Source organism: Erpetoichthys calabaricus, chromosome 7 (assembly GCF_900747795.2).
Source record: "Erpetoichthys calabaricus chromosome 7, fErpCal1.3, whole genome shotgun sequence".
In the NCBI taxonomy this organism is placed as follows: Eukaryota; Metazoa; Chordata; class Cladistia; order Polypteriformes; family Polypteridae; genus Erpetoichthys; species Erpetoichthys calabaricus.
Window position 1 is genome coordinate 22,842,732 of NC_041400.2, and position 14,502 is coordinate 22,857,233.

The window sequence follows — 14,502 nt, forward strand, 5'->3', positions numbered from 1 at the left end:
CCCTTGTGGTTCATTGAATTGTGGTGATGACGAGTTTTCCTGTGTATTCTGTTTTTTGATAATTTTGTGGATTTCTGAATTTTTGGTCCTCTGTCCTCTGTTTTTTTTTACTTTGTTTACCAGATTTGTGATTGGGACTTATTTGCATTGGATTGCCTTTGCCTTTTCAGGCATTTCCTGCTTAACAGGGAATTTTTCTGAAATTAAGAATCTTTAAAAGTAAGGTATTATGTTGCCAGTTGTGTTACTAGCCTGGGTTTGATGGTATTTTCTCTTCTAGTGGGCATTTTGAGTATTTTTTGGGGCTTTATGCTTTGGGACTCTCATGTTCATGACACAGTTTACACGTGATCTCTTTGACTGTCTCACCTTGAGTCAGTACAGCAAAGATTTTAATGAAAAAGGATTAGAAGAGGAGATGTGCTCAAGAGAAGAGACAAGATTCGAAACCAAAATGGACAATTGAGCAGTCATCAGGTTTAGTCTTGTAACCAGAAAAATATTAGCTTGTAACAAGGATAGACAAATCAAAATAATATAATGCACAGCAATATAGGAATCCTAATATCCGATACTCCGGAATACAAAGCTTTCAGTTTTTCTGGATGCTCCGAATGACGTCACATGTCGCATATTCCAAGGTAATTTTGGGAAAGATCAACCATCAATGTTCAACTATTAACAATTGGAGTTGAGATAAGATGTTATCATAATGAATCTTTGTAACTAATGTACAATGCACACAATAAATGTGAACATCATTATTCTTGGGTCAGAGAAGCGGTGGAAAATGAATGAATTATCCTTAGAGGCCACAACCCCATATTTTATGCACAACATGTATTCAGGCCTCGTAGCAAAACCAACAAAAATGAAAGGAAATATCCCCATTATAACAATTACATCTCCAACATAAAAAGCAGAGGCACCATTTTGTCAGCATCTAAGTATTTAGATAGCCTCCAGTCCTCAAATATAATGTTTCTTTTGTAGTTGACGTGTTCTTTTAACTTTGACCTTACCCTTTGTTATTTCTGTTAATCTTTGGTTTTGGTATTTTGGTTCCTTTGACATTTTGTTACTGACTCTGCTGTTTCACGCTTTGCCTTCAGGTTATTTCCTGGGCCGATTTTTCAACTGTCCATTTTTGGAACACTCTGCCCATTTTTATTCTATCTGACAATACACGATTAGACTAGAGTCCATGCCACCTCCTTATAACCCATTTGAGTATATCAGCATTATTAAACATGTCTGATCTGAGTACCTGTTTAAGTCTGTTAGCTACCTATATACAGATAGTGTTTTTTGCAATTTGGAGACCATCTTGCTCTGTGTGTATCCTGCCAGCTACACTATTATCCTAATAAGACATAACCTAGACATTGCTTCAGTATGTCAAATGTTTCTCTCAGCTGTACTGTAATTATGTATGTAAAATATTTGCACCTTCAGTAAGCTTTCATAACATTCTGGTACTTCCATTGGACTATTGTAACCAATACCCCATCCAGCAGACCCTGTAATTATCTGCATTGTTTCCATGGAGGAAAAAATATTGTTTATAGTGATGATGCCTCCTCTGGGTGGTGTGGATGTGACATGTTTTTCACCACTATTAAAGATGGCAGCACACAAACATGGCATATGAGCTTTGGATCGTCTGTAAAACTTGCACTTTTGACAATTTAATTTTAGCTATTCTTTTGCACGTTGATGTTTAATTTTTGATTTTATTTTGTATTTAGACCCTTGCCTGTTTACTGACTTCTCCTTCTGGCTTTCCCTAAGAAAGAACTTCATTTTCTGCTCAACTTAATATTTATGGCTAAGGTAAATGTTTGGTGGTAGATGACATATTTTATGAGACCCCTTTGTTGTGCTTTCCAGGCTCTCCTTGACACTCAGAATATGCTGCGATCACAGATTACAAATTTCACCTTCAACCTGGGTTTTTCCGGAAAGTTCTACCATACAGGTAAGTAGGTCTTTCTTTCTTGTTTGCTTTCATTTTGCTTGCTTGCATGCTAAGCTCTTATAGGGAGGCTTTTTAGTGAGACTGTCCATCCTGATTATACGGCTACATCTTGATGGCTTCTGTGTGCTTTAGTTCCCAGCTGTACTAAATCCTATTACACACTTCTGCATTATAATTCAGTGCAGCCCTCATTAAGTCTGAATGGCATGTGAAGAAAGCCTGTTATGCTCTGTTCATTGGGATGTTGAGAATAGGCAGGAAATATTTATCTTTTTAATATTGTTACCAAATTGAGGAAGAATGAAGCAGAGACAGATCTTCAGGTGAGGAAGGAGGCGAGCTCGATATTCTTTGTGTGTGCTGGTGGGCTTATGAGCCACTCTCTTGTTTGTGAACAGTCTAATCATGCTATTTCCTTTTCTCTTTACTATAAAGGCAGTGTGCTGTCCAGCTGCACACATGTCTGATGACACTAATAACATTCGTCACCCAAAATGGCAGGGAGGTGTTCAAAAAACAGACACTCGGCGCTCCTTCCCCCATAATGCACCCATCATTGTCCCATGCATCATGAAGTGAATTCCTATGAATATGAAGAAAATGAAAAGACAAACTACATGAAGAGAGCCAACATGAACAAAGCTGAGCTCCAGGACCTTTTATTCTGTCACCCATGTTTTGGACTCTTTTCTGTGGTTAGACCAGCATATTGCTTGTTCCCACTTGGTGTTTTCATAGGTTTATAACATCCTTATTGTCACATGTACAGAGTACAGTTAATGACCTCGGAGTACTGAACGTCTCATACCGTGCTTGTAATATTAAAAATTAATAGCTCAATTTATTGAAATTTAAACAGCAATAATGAGAAATGGAGGAAAACACAATACTGTAACCAGTATGTCCCTCAAGCAGCTTCCAGACAGAGTCAGGGTTGGTAGCAATACATCTAAATCCATCATGATAAGCACAGGGGTCATCTCAAAGCTGTGTACTGAGCCCTCTCATGTTTATTTTACTTATACATGACTGTTCTGCCGTTTCAACAACAATTACATTGTAAAGTTTTGCAGATGATACCACAGTCGTACACGTCATCAGTAATGAGGATGAGTCAGTTTATAGAAGAGACGTGAAACAGTTGATAACTTGGTACAAAATTCATAATCTTAAGCAAAACAAAAGAGTTGATTGTTAACTTCAAGATGGTCAACCCCAACCATCATTCTCCTTTGATCATCAGGGGTTCTGTTGTAGAGAGGGTGTCAAGTTTCTGGGGGTACATTTGACTGATGACATGACATCCAGCAATAACACCACAGCCTTTACCAAGAAGGCTCATCAGTGCCTCCACTTTTCACAAAGACTGAAGAAAGCGGACCTCCCCATTCCAGCCATAACCATCTGTAACATAAGTTTAATATGTCACTGTCCTCTGTACAAAAATATTTTATAAATCTATTTTTCTTTCTCTTCACATGCACAGTGGACGCAGATTTAGCACAGGGGCTCATCATTTAGAACTTCTAGGCAAGCATTAGAAGACAAGACAGGGACAACTGCGAAATGGGCATTGTATATTATTTTTGTGTGTCAAAGTCCGCATGAAACTGTATCCTCTTTGCCTTGTTTGGAATGGCATGATTCACCTAAGTGGGGGCCTGCACATGAAGAAACAGTATAAAGCCTTGGAACATTGCCCGGCACACCTTTGAAGTTGACGGACGGATGGGAGATAATGTCATCCGATCCAAAAATTCCTTCCAACGCAGAGATGAAAATGGCAGACTCTTCACATCGGGCCCCCACTCCCGAACTGGGTTCTTGTCATGGCTTCCTTCGTCTATTTATGCAGCATAAGCCGTCATTAAACAAAGCTCAGTTATTTCTCCTATGTGATTTCTTACTGCCGTATCACTAAGGGAGGGGTATCACCTTTTAATATCATATCTATATAGATTTAGGTTATGTAACATGTCACAATTACAAAAGAACTCATTCCAACAAGGGAGCTACCGCCCCATGCTGGATGCACCATCTTTTACAGAGGCACCAATGAAAGTATACTCGCTTATTGCTTTAATTCTTGGTTTGGTAACAGCAGAGTGAATGAAAGACACACAGACTGAAAAGGACAGTGAGAACTGATGCTTCATTGCCACCTTTGCTGGACATATACAATCAACACTGTATTTGCAGAGCTTCCAGCATAATCAGTGATGTCTTCCATCTCTCTCCTGGGCCTGCAAGGTTATTGAATAGTTTGTTTTTTTCATAAACCTTAATGGCTAATGTGAATAGTTTCCTGTAAAAGAACAATTTAAGCTTTACATATATTTTTGTTGTTTATTAGTTTTTGGGTTTTTTTTTTTTTTTGCACTGTCTTTGTATTCTTTTTGTCTAGTGTTTTAAGTGCTTTTAGTCTGCAAATGCATAGAAATGACTACTAAAGGAAATCGAATTGAAGACACAGACTGCACATAACGTACAACTCAAACAGAAGACTCTGGGCTGTTCGATGGCAGTGCTAACCACCATTCAGTCAAATGTTTTTTTGCTGGTGAGTGCAAGGTTGGAAATCACCAGGGGCCACAGAAATGTTGCGTACGAACGTTTAAACGCTCAAATCGCGATGTATAAAACCTAAACTTGGCGTAAAGCCACGCACATTTCCACGGTAACTCATACCTTGGCGTACGCAATTTCTCCGCTCGGTTTTGCAGACTGGCAGCACCCAGCGTCAAAGCAGTGCTACTGTTCCTGTGTGGTCACCCTTTCTTTCTTAGCTCCACATTCCTGACGTGGCTTTATAAATACACTGAAACTAACTGCATATTGTTTATTAGTGTAATGCATCTGATTGTAATTAACCTGCAGCAATATAATGGTCCAGGGAATAGCCATAGTATTCCAAATACCATAACTGCTTTAGCGTTGTAACTCTCACTGCATCTTCTTCTTCTTTCAGCAGCTCCCGTTAAGGGTTGCCACAGCAGATCATCTTTTTCCATATTACTCTCACTATACCAGTCGGAGTATTTATATCACTGTATCTGAGAAGGAATCACAGCAGCAGCTGATCGGAAAGAGAATTATCAGTACACAGCATGAAGCAGACGCTGCCTGAGCCACAGCAAAACGCTTCAGAGACTTTCCTGTACGGACTTCGCGGTTTAGAAAAAGTTTCATCCCAAGAACTATAAACGCACTCAATCAGTCCATCAAGTGCTCCTTGTAGAACTGTTTGTACTTATAAGTATAATCACCTCACTGTAAACTTGCACTACAGTTATAATATTGCACAACCTGCGGCACTTTATGAAGCGCGTATTTACATATGATGACGATATAATTTTTAAGATGAAATGCAGCAAAATATGTTGATTATATTATACAGATAAAACTTTAACTTCATTTAAATAATCTTTATTGTTAATAATTAAACATGTGAGGGCACGGTGCCGCAGTGCTAGCTAGTTCAGGGATTGTTCCTGCATTGCGTTGTATTCTTGCTGGTGCTGACGCGACACTGGAAGGATAGACGGATATAATAATTAAACATGTAGTACGAAGATATTTCAATGTTCCTTAAAAGTTTTGAAGAATCGGCGTTTTAAGCTTACAGATGGCTTCACGTCTATATAGCTGATTGTGTGGCAATTGGGTTTTTGGAGAAAGAAAAGTAAGGACAGGAATTGGAGGTTAGTACGTTTGAAAGAGACAGTACTTCTGTAATAAATTATTTCATCGAAGGTCGCGCATGGCACCGCAAGCCTCTTGCGTGAGACATGAACAAGCACTGCGCCACCGTGTTCCCATGTTTAATAACATGCTTTCATTCCTATCATCATGAAAAAGATATCACGTATACATATCAGTATTTTAATTATTCAGAAAGCTGTAATATCACGAATGTAATGGATTATGTGTCCTGTCGGAGAAAGAGAAAGCCCGTTAAGAAGCAGGTTGCGATTCACACATGTAGAGCACATAGAAGATCAAATACAGAACAAAGCATTTAACATGCCACTTTAGTTACAATGGGATTTGAGAAACTAGTAAATTAAACGATTTTAAGATGAAGTTTATGATGTTCTACTTTAATGGCAAAATAAACTACGTGATTAAAGTGGAAATTTCGAGATTAAAGTTGACATTTCGTGCTTTTTTCCCCACTGTGTGCCTATTTTTTATGTCTGTACCCTAATAAGCTTTCATATGACACTCAGACGGTGGGCTACGACTCGCCTTTTCACGGCGACTTTGATATGTGATTTCTTTTTTATTTCGGGCACTGTGCGACTTTGTGAACTTGAGCCTTCGAGTTTCTCCGACACTCTGTCACTCGATCAACTTCCTTTTGTTGATTATACCACTGTTTAAACCAACAAATAGTACGTTTTTCATTTGCCTCCACTTGGTATTCGCTGAAATTCTTATATTTTCTCCCGTGCTTTTCCCATTGTCTTTTCACAGAAGGCTATTTATATTGATTTGCATATTCAAAGAGGCGTAATTCTGGGAGGAGTTGGGGCGGGACAGAAGGCGCGTGCATGTACGTTACTTTTCACGCTGATCGGGATTTATGTAGTGGAAGAACGTGAAAGTTTGTGTACGTACAGATTCCTGCATCTGGATTTTTCTGTGCATACGCACATTCCCGCTTTTGTGCTTACGCCATGTTATAGTGTGAGTTCTACGCACGGCGTTATACATGAGGCCCCAGGACTCTATGATTCTTTAAAACAGGAGTTTCTTTGTTTTATAGAGTGGAAGAATTGCATGCGATGCTTCCTTGGTGGCTTTTTCAAATTTACCTCTGTCAGATAGTCCTTTTCATATGTGGGTGAAAATCAAGTTGGCACTCGTCTGTAGTGCAATGTCTTGTGCTTCATGCATTCCTCATACTGATCTGCTTTCTGTTTCTTTTATAAATTACTTTGGCCATTTTTAGGGAGTAATTAGTACAAGATTTTCCATACTTTGCTGGCTTGCACTGTGTTGCTGTGATAAGTGGTCCATGGCATAGGACAGAGTTTTAAATCAATAATCGCATCCCAAGACCGTGCAGGATTAGAACGGGTACGAGTGGGTGTATGGAGGAAGTACTCTGGGGTTGATTTGCGATGCTTGGGTGATGATCGCGCACTCGCATGCAAATGCAGGTTGATCAGCCATGTGCCACATTCACACCTCAGAGAGAGTGGAGGGTCCCATTTGCACCTCATTGAGTGGTATAAAGAAGCTTGCATGGCATACAGATACAAAAAGATTAAATGAACGAAAGAAATGGAGGCGAGTTGGATGTTAAAGGGGAAAAGCTTCTAGAGACTGCAAGATTGAGAGACGACAGGGTGCGGAGGAGAAGAGGCAGGCAGCTGGAAGGAGAGCCCTAGAAGGAGCATAGAGCTGAGGCTCGAGGAGTCTGATGAGGGACACTTTAACTGAGCATTATGGGGTAGCAGGAGTGGCCCGAAGCACACACTCATGAAAAGCTGAGGAGTGGCAGCGACAGGTGGGTGAGGTTCAGTGCGGCGCTCTGCTGGGAGTCCTGGGACAGCAGAGACCCTGTGCCTGTCGGAAGGACGTCTCCTCTGGCTGCAGGATCTCTTTCGGGGCAAACAGAGGAGAGGCCGGTTGTAGAAGAACACACCAAGGCTTGTGTGATTTTTTTTTTTTGTAAAGTACAGACTCCTGCCCATGAGTTTTTATTGGAAATATTTATATGGATCTTTAAAACCTCAATTTGCATATTGACTATTTATTTATTGAAGAACTGCACTGCTCTGTTTATTTGCAAACGGTTTTGTTTTTGTTAATTTTAACATGAGCACTGACACCTATCCACATACACCTTGTTTGGATGTGTGTGTCCTCATTTGCCTGGCTCATCTCAACAGTTCAGGTTCAAGAGGCGCCAGAAAACAAGGAGCATGGAGTTCACCCGGACTGTTCAAAAGCACAACCCCGTTTGAAGGGGCTTATTGTTTGTGGACTGCTTTCATTTTCCAGAGTTATTTATTTAATAGTATTTTTAGCAAATAATATATGTGTTTTGCACAATGTGAGAATACAACTGGATGACTGGATGTGTGAATTATGTAACACAAGTAACATGAAATTATTCTCATGGATTTTTTGATATTGTTTGCTGTTGTCCAGCATTGGTCACCATTGGGTCCCATTCTGTCAGAAACTTTGTGTTCTCCACAAAAACATGAAATTGATATTTTTTCTCTCGTATCACTACAAGCTACATAAGGTAAATAACTATATATATAATATATATATATATATATATATATATATATATATACAGTATATATGTATTCCTTTAATGAAGAAATTCCATTGATAAGCTTCAAATTGTTTGCTGCCTTCACTTAAGTGTCTTCTAGTAGTTTATTCAAGTTCTTGGTATGATCTGCTCTCTAGTAATTTTCATCTATTAAAGTATTTAAATGTAGCATGAAGTCTTGAATGCAATGTGGCTTACATAAGAGAATATGTCAAGACTGCCACAGGTGTAATTTTAAAAGTTGTTAAAATCTATTCTAATGCTATCACATTTTAGGTACTGAAGATGAAGATGAAGGTGATGATCTACTCCTGAAATATGTTGATGAGTTCTGGTGGTTTCCTCACATGTGGAGTCACATGCAGCCCCATCTCTTTCACAATGAGTCCTCTCTTGCTGAACAGATGATCCTCAATAAGGAGTTTGCCTTGGTAAGAAATGAGTTCACACTGTCCAGAAAGTTCTTAAGTAGCTCAAGAAGGTGGATTCATATGTTAAGACCAGCATGTCAGAAATGTGTACATACAGTATGTGATCATAAACACAGTTGGTGCTACTCTGTAACTACGGGAAGGCACATGTCAAAATTTTGTGAAAATCACTTCATTTGTTTTTGTGCGATTAGCGAGCTAACAAACAGACAAACAGAAAGATATCCAAAAGGAAGTGTCTTACAAGTTTACTTACATGTCCTGGGTTCAGTTTGTCTCCTTATCGGTGTCTATGTACATGTACTCTCTTTGGTTTTCCAGTTTCCCACCACTTTATTCTTACACGGCACTATTTAGAAGTACAGAGCAAAGCTAATGTTTGCAAAGAGGGTGCGCATAAATAAAAAACAAAAAGCTGCACCTGGATGTGTTCCCATGATGCTGTAATTAACAAAACAGATCACATATTACCTGAAGTTTCTACCCCTGTCTGATTTTTGTGATACATTTTCAGCACATAGCTTGCTGCTGTCTACTGTGGCATCACCGTCTCCCTTCTTTTTTCCGTTTAATAATCTAAACCTGACATCTAAATAGAATAAGAAGAAGCAAGCTGCATTATACATGAGCTCTTTTCAAAAGGACCCCTTCACTTACAGCAAATCTGCTTTATTGCTTTTATCACTTTTCCTTCCTTTGCCTTAATCCCTCAGAGTATGCTTCATGTAAATTGTTCTCTTGAACTGCAAATCAAAATGGAGAGAGGGTCCCAGTCCAATGAAATAATTTGTCAACAAGACAGGGAGCCTTTATTTCTTATTGGTAGTACAGAATCAGATGTCTGCTAGTTTGTACCGCGATGGCATTCTACGTATGTAAATTGCTCTAATGGCCTTTTTTTATTTTATTTTTTTCCTTTCTTTGGGAACAGGTTTCATTAACCAGTGCAGTAAACAAACAACTTTTAAATGACAGACACTTTTTTAGCTGACAAAGGGTGGCTTAAAGACAAATGATGTGGCCTTGAAGATGTGATTTTACAGATTCTGATCCCAACGCCGACTCCTGTGTAACTTACATTAAAATGATCTGCCTGCATTCCACTTCTATGAATATTATTATTATTATTATTATATATTTGATTGACACCTTTATTCAAAGCAGTTATGCTGCCGTGTCAAAAAGCAATAACACGTAAAGTATGTGGAAAAGTGAATTTAGCAGTCAGCACCGGAACCCTTTTGAGCAAGATGAAGGTTATGTGAACTGTTAATCCACATTAAAGGGGCATCGTCCGTTACTGTAGAACTAGACTATAACCAATCTGCTCTTTATGAGACATACTAACGCGGCGGCCCTGGCGGATAGCCTGGATTTTTTTTATCCCCGCTGTTTTCACTAAAATACATCATACCCATCAGGAATCAGAAGAATTAAGATGAAGTGCACTAAGTAGAAGCATTGCTAGCATTTGTGGCAAGTTTAAATTGCTTTTGCGTGCATATGCACCACTCGCCTCTAAGAATAGACTGCTAATTGTAACCACAGAGCCAAGCTGGGCCGCTGATATAAATTACCTTCAGTCACTTATCAATTTTGAACTAATGATGTATTATTAATGCATCGTTTTGTTTTCTTTGCTTTTGTAATCCTTTTTCTTTGTGAATGTGCGGATAGTATGATATAAAGGCCCCCAGATCTACCATTGAACTTACAGGGGAATGCATAGGCAGTTGCTCGAGTAGCTGCTCAGCTGAGACCCATAATGGGATGGCACCCAGTGTATTGTTTTATCGTCATTGTGAAACATGCAGACTGAAGTGTTTTATCAAATGGTCATGTGGTTTGCCAAGCATGTAAAAACTTGCCTTTGTGTCTTCTGGTTTTCCGCTTGGATGCCTGATTGCTGCTCTAGTGGGAGCTCGGCCATTAACCAGGGATTAACACTGATCTTTGGAGAACAACCTGCGCGTTGGATCTCGTGTGTACAATCTGTCCAGACGCTGCCAAAAGGAGACTCTCACTCGTTTTTTTATGCTCCGCTTAATGCTTCCACTTTGGGTGGTGTCGGATTTCTTCCTCTTTTCTTTACGTGTTCCACTTTTTACTGGTTCTGTGCAGGAGGTTTGAATAATTTACTTGATTGGAAATGCTTGAAAGGTTAAGATGAATATTTTATATAGACTGAGCCCAGTTCAAGTCCTGATTTCCCAGCTTCACCCAATTGTTTTTTTTTTTTTTTTGTGGAGCATTTTCTTTAAAAGGTTTTTTTTATCTTCTTCCACCCTTTCTGACTTTGTCTCCATGTCCTGCTAAATTATCCAGAGCCATATGCCATAGGAGAGCACTGTATGTGCAATGGTGGCCATCTAGGCAGCGCATTTCTAGTGCCTCAAGAGATGTGCACCCGGCAGGTAAAACGACTTTGAGCACATGTTTAACTCGCACAGAAGCAATCATTCCGTCTCAAGGTCGCGTTCTTAATTTTATATAAGGCCTCAGTCTATCAAGAGGCATGAATAATAAATTCCTGATATATCTAATGCTGCTTTGCATGCTTTTTGGTTCTCTGATGAGTACATTTGCATACTATGAGTTAAAGAAAAAGTCAAAATCCATCCATCCCTTATATGGCTGAAGATCAGAAATTATTTCTGCAGCATCAGGGGCAACGCACACCCAAACCTCACTTGACAATCCAGTTCTAATCTAATGTAATCTAATCTAGATAATAGACAGGCAGATAGATATGAGAGGCACTATATAATAGATAGACAGACAGACAAATAGATAAAGGCACTATATAATAGATAGACAATAAAAGGTGTCATTTTGCTTGACTTTTCTCTAATAGATAGAATTTATGTCTATCTATTCTAAAATTATATAAACTATATAAGTAACAACTGAAAAGAACTGATTCATTGTATAAAGGGGAAACTATCAGTCCACGATGGGCAAGAAGATCAGGATACTTGCTGCAACAGATAGATAGATATGAAAGGCACTATATACTATATAGATAAAGGCGCTTGTGGCAGACGGTCAGGGATCCTGCCCAGCTGGGACGTCTTGAAGGACCCAGAGAGGGACAATGAGAGGGCAGCCGCCCTGGTCTGCATGGGGGCCACAGTATCGGAGCTTAAAAGCTCAACCCTGTTGGGGCCCATGGCAACCAGCAGGGAGTACCCAGAGGATTATGGAGCCCTGGACCCCGGTCATGGCAGAAGTGCTGCCGGAAGAGATTCCAGGCTGATCCGAAGTGCTTCCGGGTGCTCATGCGGCACTTCCGCCACACCAAGGAGTGCCGTCAGAAGATCATCATGAAGCACCTGGAGGACATCCGGGCTGTTATAAAAGGGGCCGCCTCACTCCATTAGATGAGCTGGAGTTGGGAGGAAGAGGACGGAGCTTGCGTTTGGAGGAGTGAGGGCAGCAGAAAGAGAAGAAGAGAGAGAAAAGAAGGGACTGAGTTGGCCAATTGAGCATTGTGTGGTGCTGTATAGTGCGAAGAAAAGCATTAAACGTGTGTTTTGGACATCTGGTGTCGTGTCTGTCTGTGTACGGGGGATCTGTCTTACCACACACTATAAAATAGACAGACAGAACTTTATAATGCCTCACAGTGACTGTGACTGCCAAGGTTTGTTTCTTTTTAAATTTTCTTTTTAGTCATTCTGGTGTGTGTTTAGACTATAGTGTTGGTGTATATATATTTATTTATCTATCTCTATGTACGAGAGATGTTCAAAAAGATTCTGCACTTTTTTAAACTCTATTTATTAAGAATTTCAAAAACAAATTACGTCATTTGTCTACATAGTCACCTTCCTTTGCGATGCAATTTCCCCAGCGTCATACCAACTTTTTAATATTTTTAGTTTAGCGCATAGCCACTGATGCACTGATGCACTGCTGCTTTCATATCATCACCACATGAAAATCTGGTCGTGGCTGTAGCTGGACATCGGGAGCGCTCTGCATCCGTCACACTTGTGCGGCTATTTTCAATCCACTCATAGACAAGAGAGAACTTTATCCCCATACTGAGCAGACATGCAGAGATGAATTTGTGCACCCTGCACACCTTCCGCCCACAAAAAGCGTATGACAGAACGCTGTTCCTCTTTGGTGCAATTTGTAAATTTCACAGCCATCTTCACCACAGGGTGACAATTCTTACACTAAACTGCAAGGGCAACCGGCTTGCCAGATAGAACTAGTCACATGACACTCTTAGACACGACCAATTACTACTCCTCCCGCCTTCACTGTTTCCAAGGAAAATATAAAACTTCAGAAACTTTTTGAATGTCCCTTGCATTTATTTATTTAAAACGCTTCTGTAAAAAGCCAAATTTCCCCCAGGGACAAATAAAGGGATATTACTATTGGTATAAAGGTAGCATATCTTGACACACTTCTGCTGAATGATTTGTTGGCTGAAAGTCCTCAGTGTTAGTGTGTCACAGAGTGGATGTGCAGAGTTGTTCATAATGGCACTTGGTTTTGTTTTAACTCTGTCCTTTGCCACTACCTCCAGGGAGTCCAGAGTGTGACCCATATCTGAGCCTGCCTTTTTAATTACCTTGTTGATTCGGTGGACCTCTCTTTAAGTGAACTTATTGGCCAAGCATACCATAGCTTAGAAAATCGCACTGGCCATCACAGAGTTATAGAAGATGTGAAAGATGTCACTTTCCACATTAAAAGAATGCAGTGCCCTAAGGAAGAAGATAGATAGATAGACAGATAGATAGATAGATACTTTATTAATCCCAAGGGGAAATTCACATACTCCAGCAGCACCATACTGATACAAAAAACAATGTTAAATTAAAGATTGACAAGATGTTTTCCAAAGCCTCGGGACTCTCCCCTGTTCCAGGCTCAGGTTGAAGATGCGCTGTAGAGGACCCCCCAGCTCCGATGCACAGACCTTCAGCAGTCATGGCGATACTCCATCTGGACCCGCTGCTTTGCTGGCACGAAGTCTCCTCAGCTCTCTGATATGCTCTGACCTTTCTTATATAGTTCTTCTGTGTTCCGAGGCCATTCAACCTGTCATTAATGTGCACCCCCATATACTCGTGGAGTGGACCACTTCTACATTCACTCTGTGAATATTGACCGGACATAGAGGCTGCCTGGTGCGAGAAAGTCAATAACTAGTTCCTTGATTTTGCTGATGTTAATTCTCTTTACACCAAGAAACTAAGCTTTCCAGCTGACTCCTCTCCTCTATCTCATCCTCTTATTAATACACCCCATAAATGCAGATCATCTGACAATGTCTGCTAATCTAATATAATATAATCTAAATTTGATTTGCCTTCTGTAATCAGACATCTTCAATCTAATTCATACACAGATTTTGGCAGCATCAGACAGAAACAAATTAGTCAATGTATGCATGGCGTAAGGTTCAGTTGCATTCAGAGACTAAATTAGTTGATATGAAAGATGGGCCATTTCACGTTTATATTTATTTCATCCAAAAGTCAGTTACAGTAATCCCTCGCTATATCGCGCTTCGACTTACGTGGCTTCACTCTATCGCGGATTTTATATGTAAGCATGTTTAAATATATATCGCGGATTTTTCGCTGGTTCATGGATTTCAGCAGACAATGGGTCTTTTAATTTCTGGTACATGCTTCCTCAGTCAGTTTGCCCAGTTGATTTCATACAAGGAACGCTATTGGCAGAAGGCTGAGAAGCTACCCAATCAGAGCATGTATTACGTATTAAATAAAACTCCTCAAATATATTGTGAGCAGGGGGGCTGTTCGCAC

The 14,502-nt window shown here is 39.9% G+C and overlaps 1 protein-coding gene across 2 annotated transcripts in view; it reads left to right on the forward strand.

The window, feature by feature from the left end:
* Positions 1 to 14,502, forward strand: part of ndst3 (N-deacetylase/N-sulfotransferase (heparan glucosaminyl) 3) — a 492,579-nt gene that overhangs the window by 162,023 nt on the left and 316,054 nt on the right. For both annotated transcript variants that reach the window (XM_028804992.2, XM_051930171.1), the window contains exons 3-4: positions 1,891 to 1,978; positions 8,553 to 8,707. In XM_028804992.2, coding sequence (XP_028660825.2) covers positions 1,891 to 1,978; positions 8,553 to 8,707 — 243 coding nt within the window. The remainder of the gene's footprint in view (positions 1 to 1,890; positions 1,979 to 8,552; positions 8,708 to 14,502) is intronic.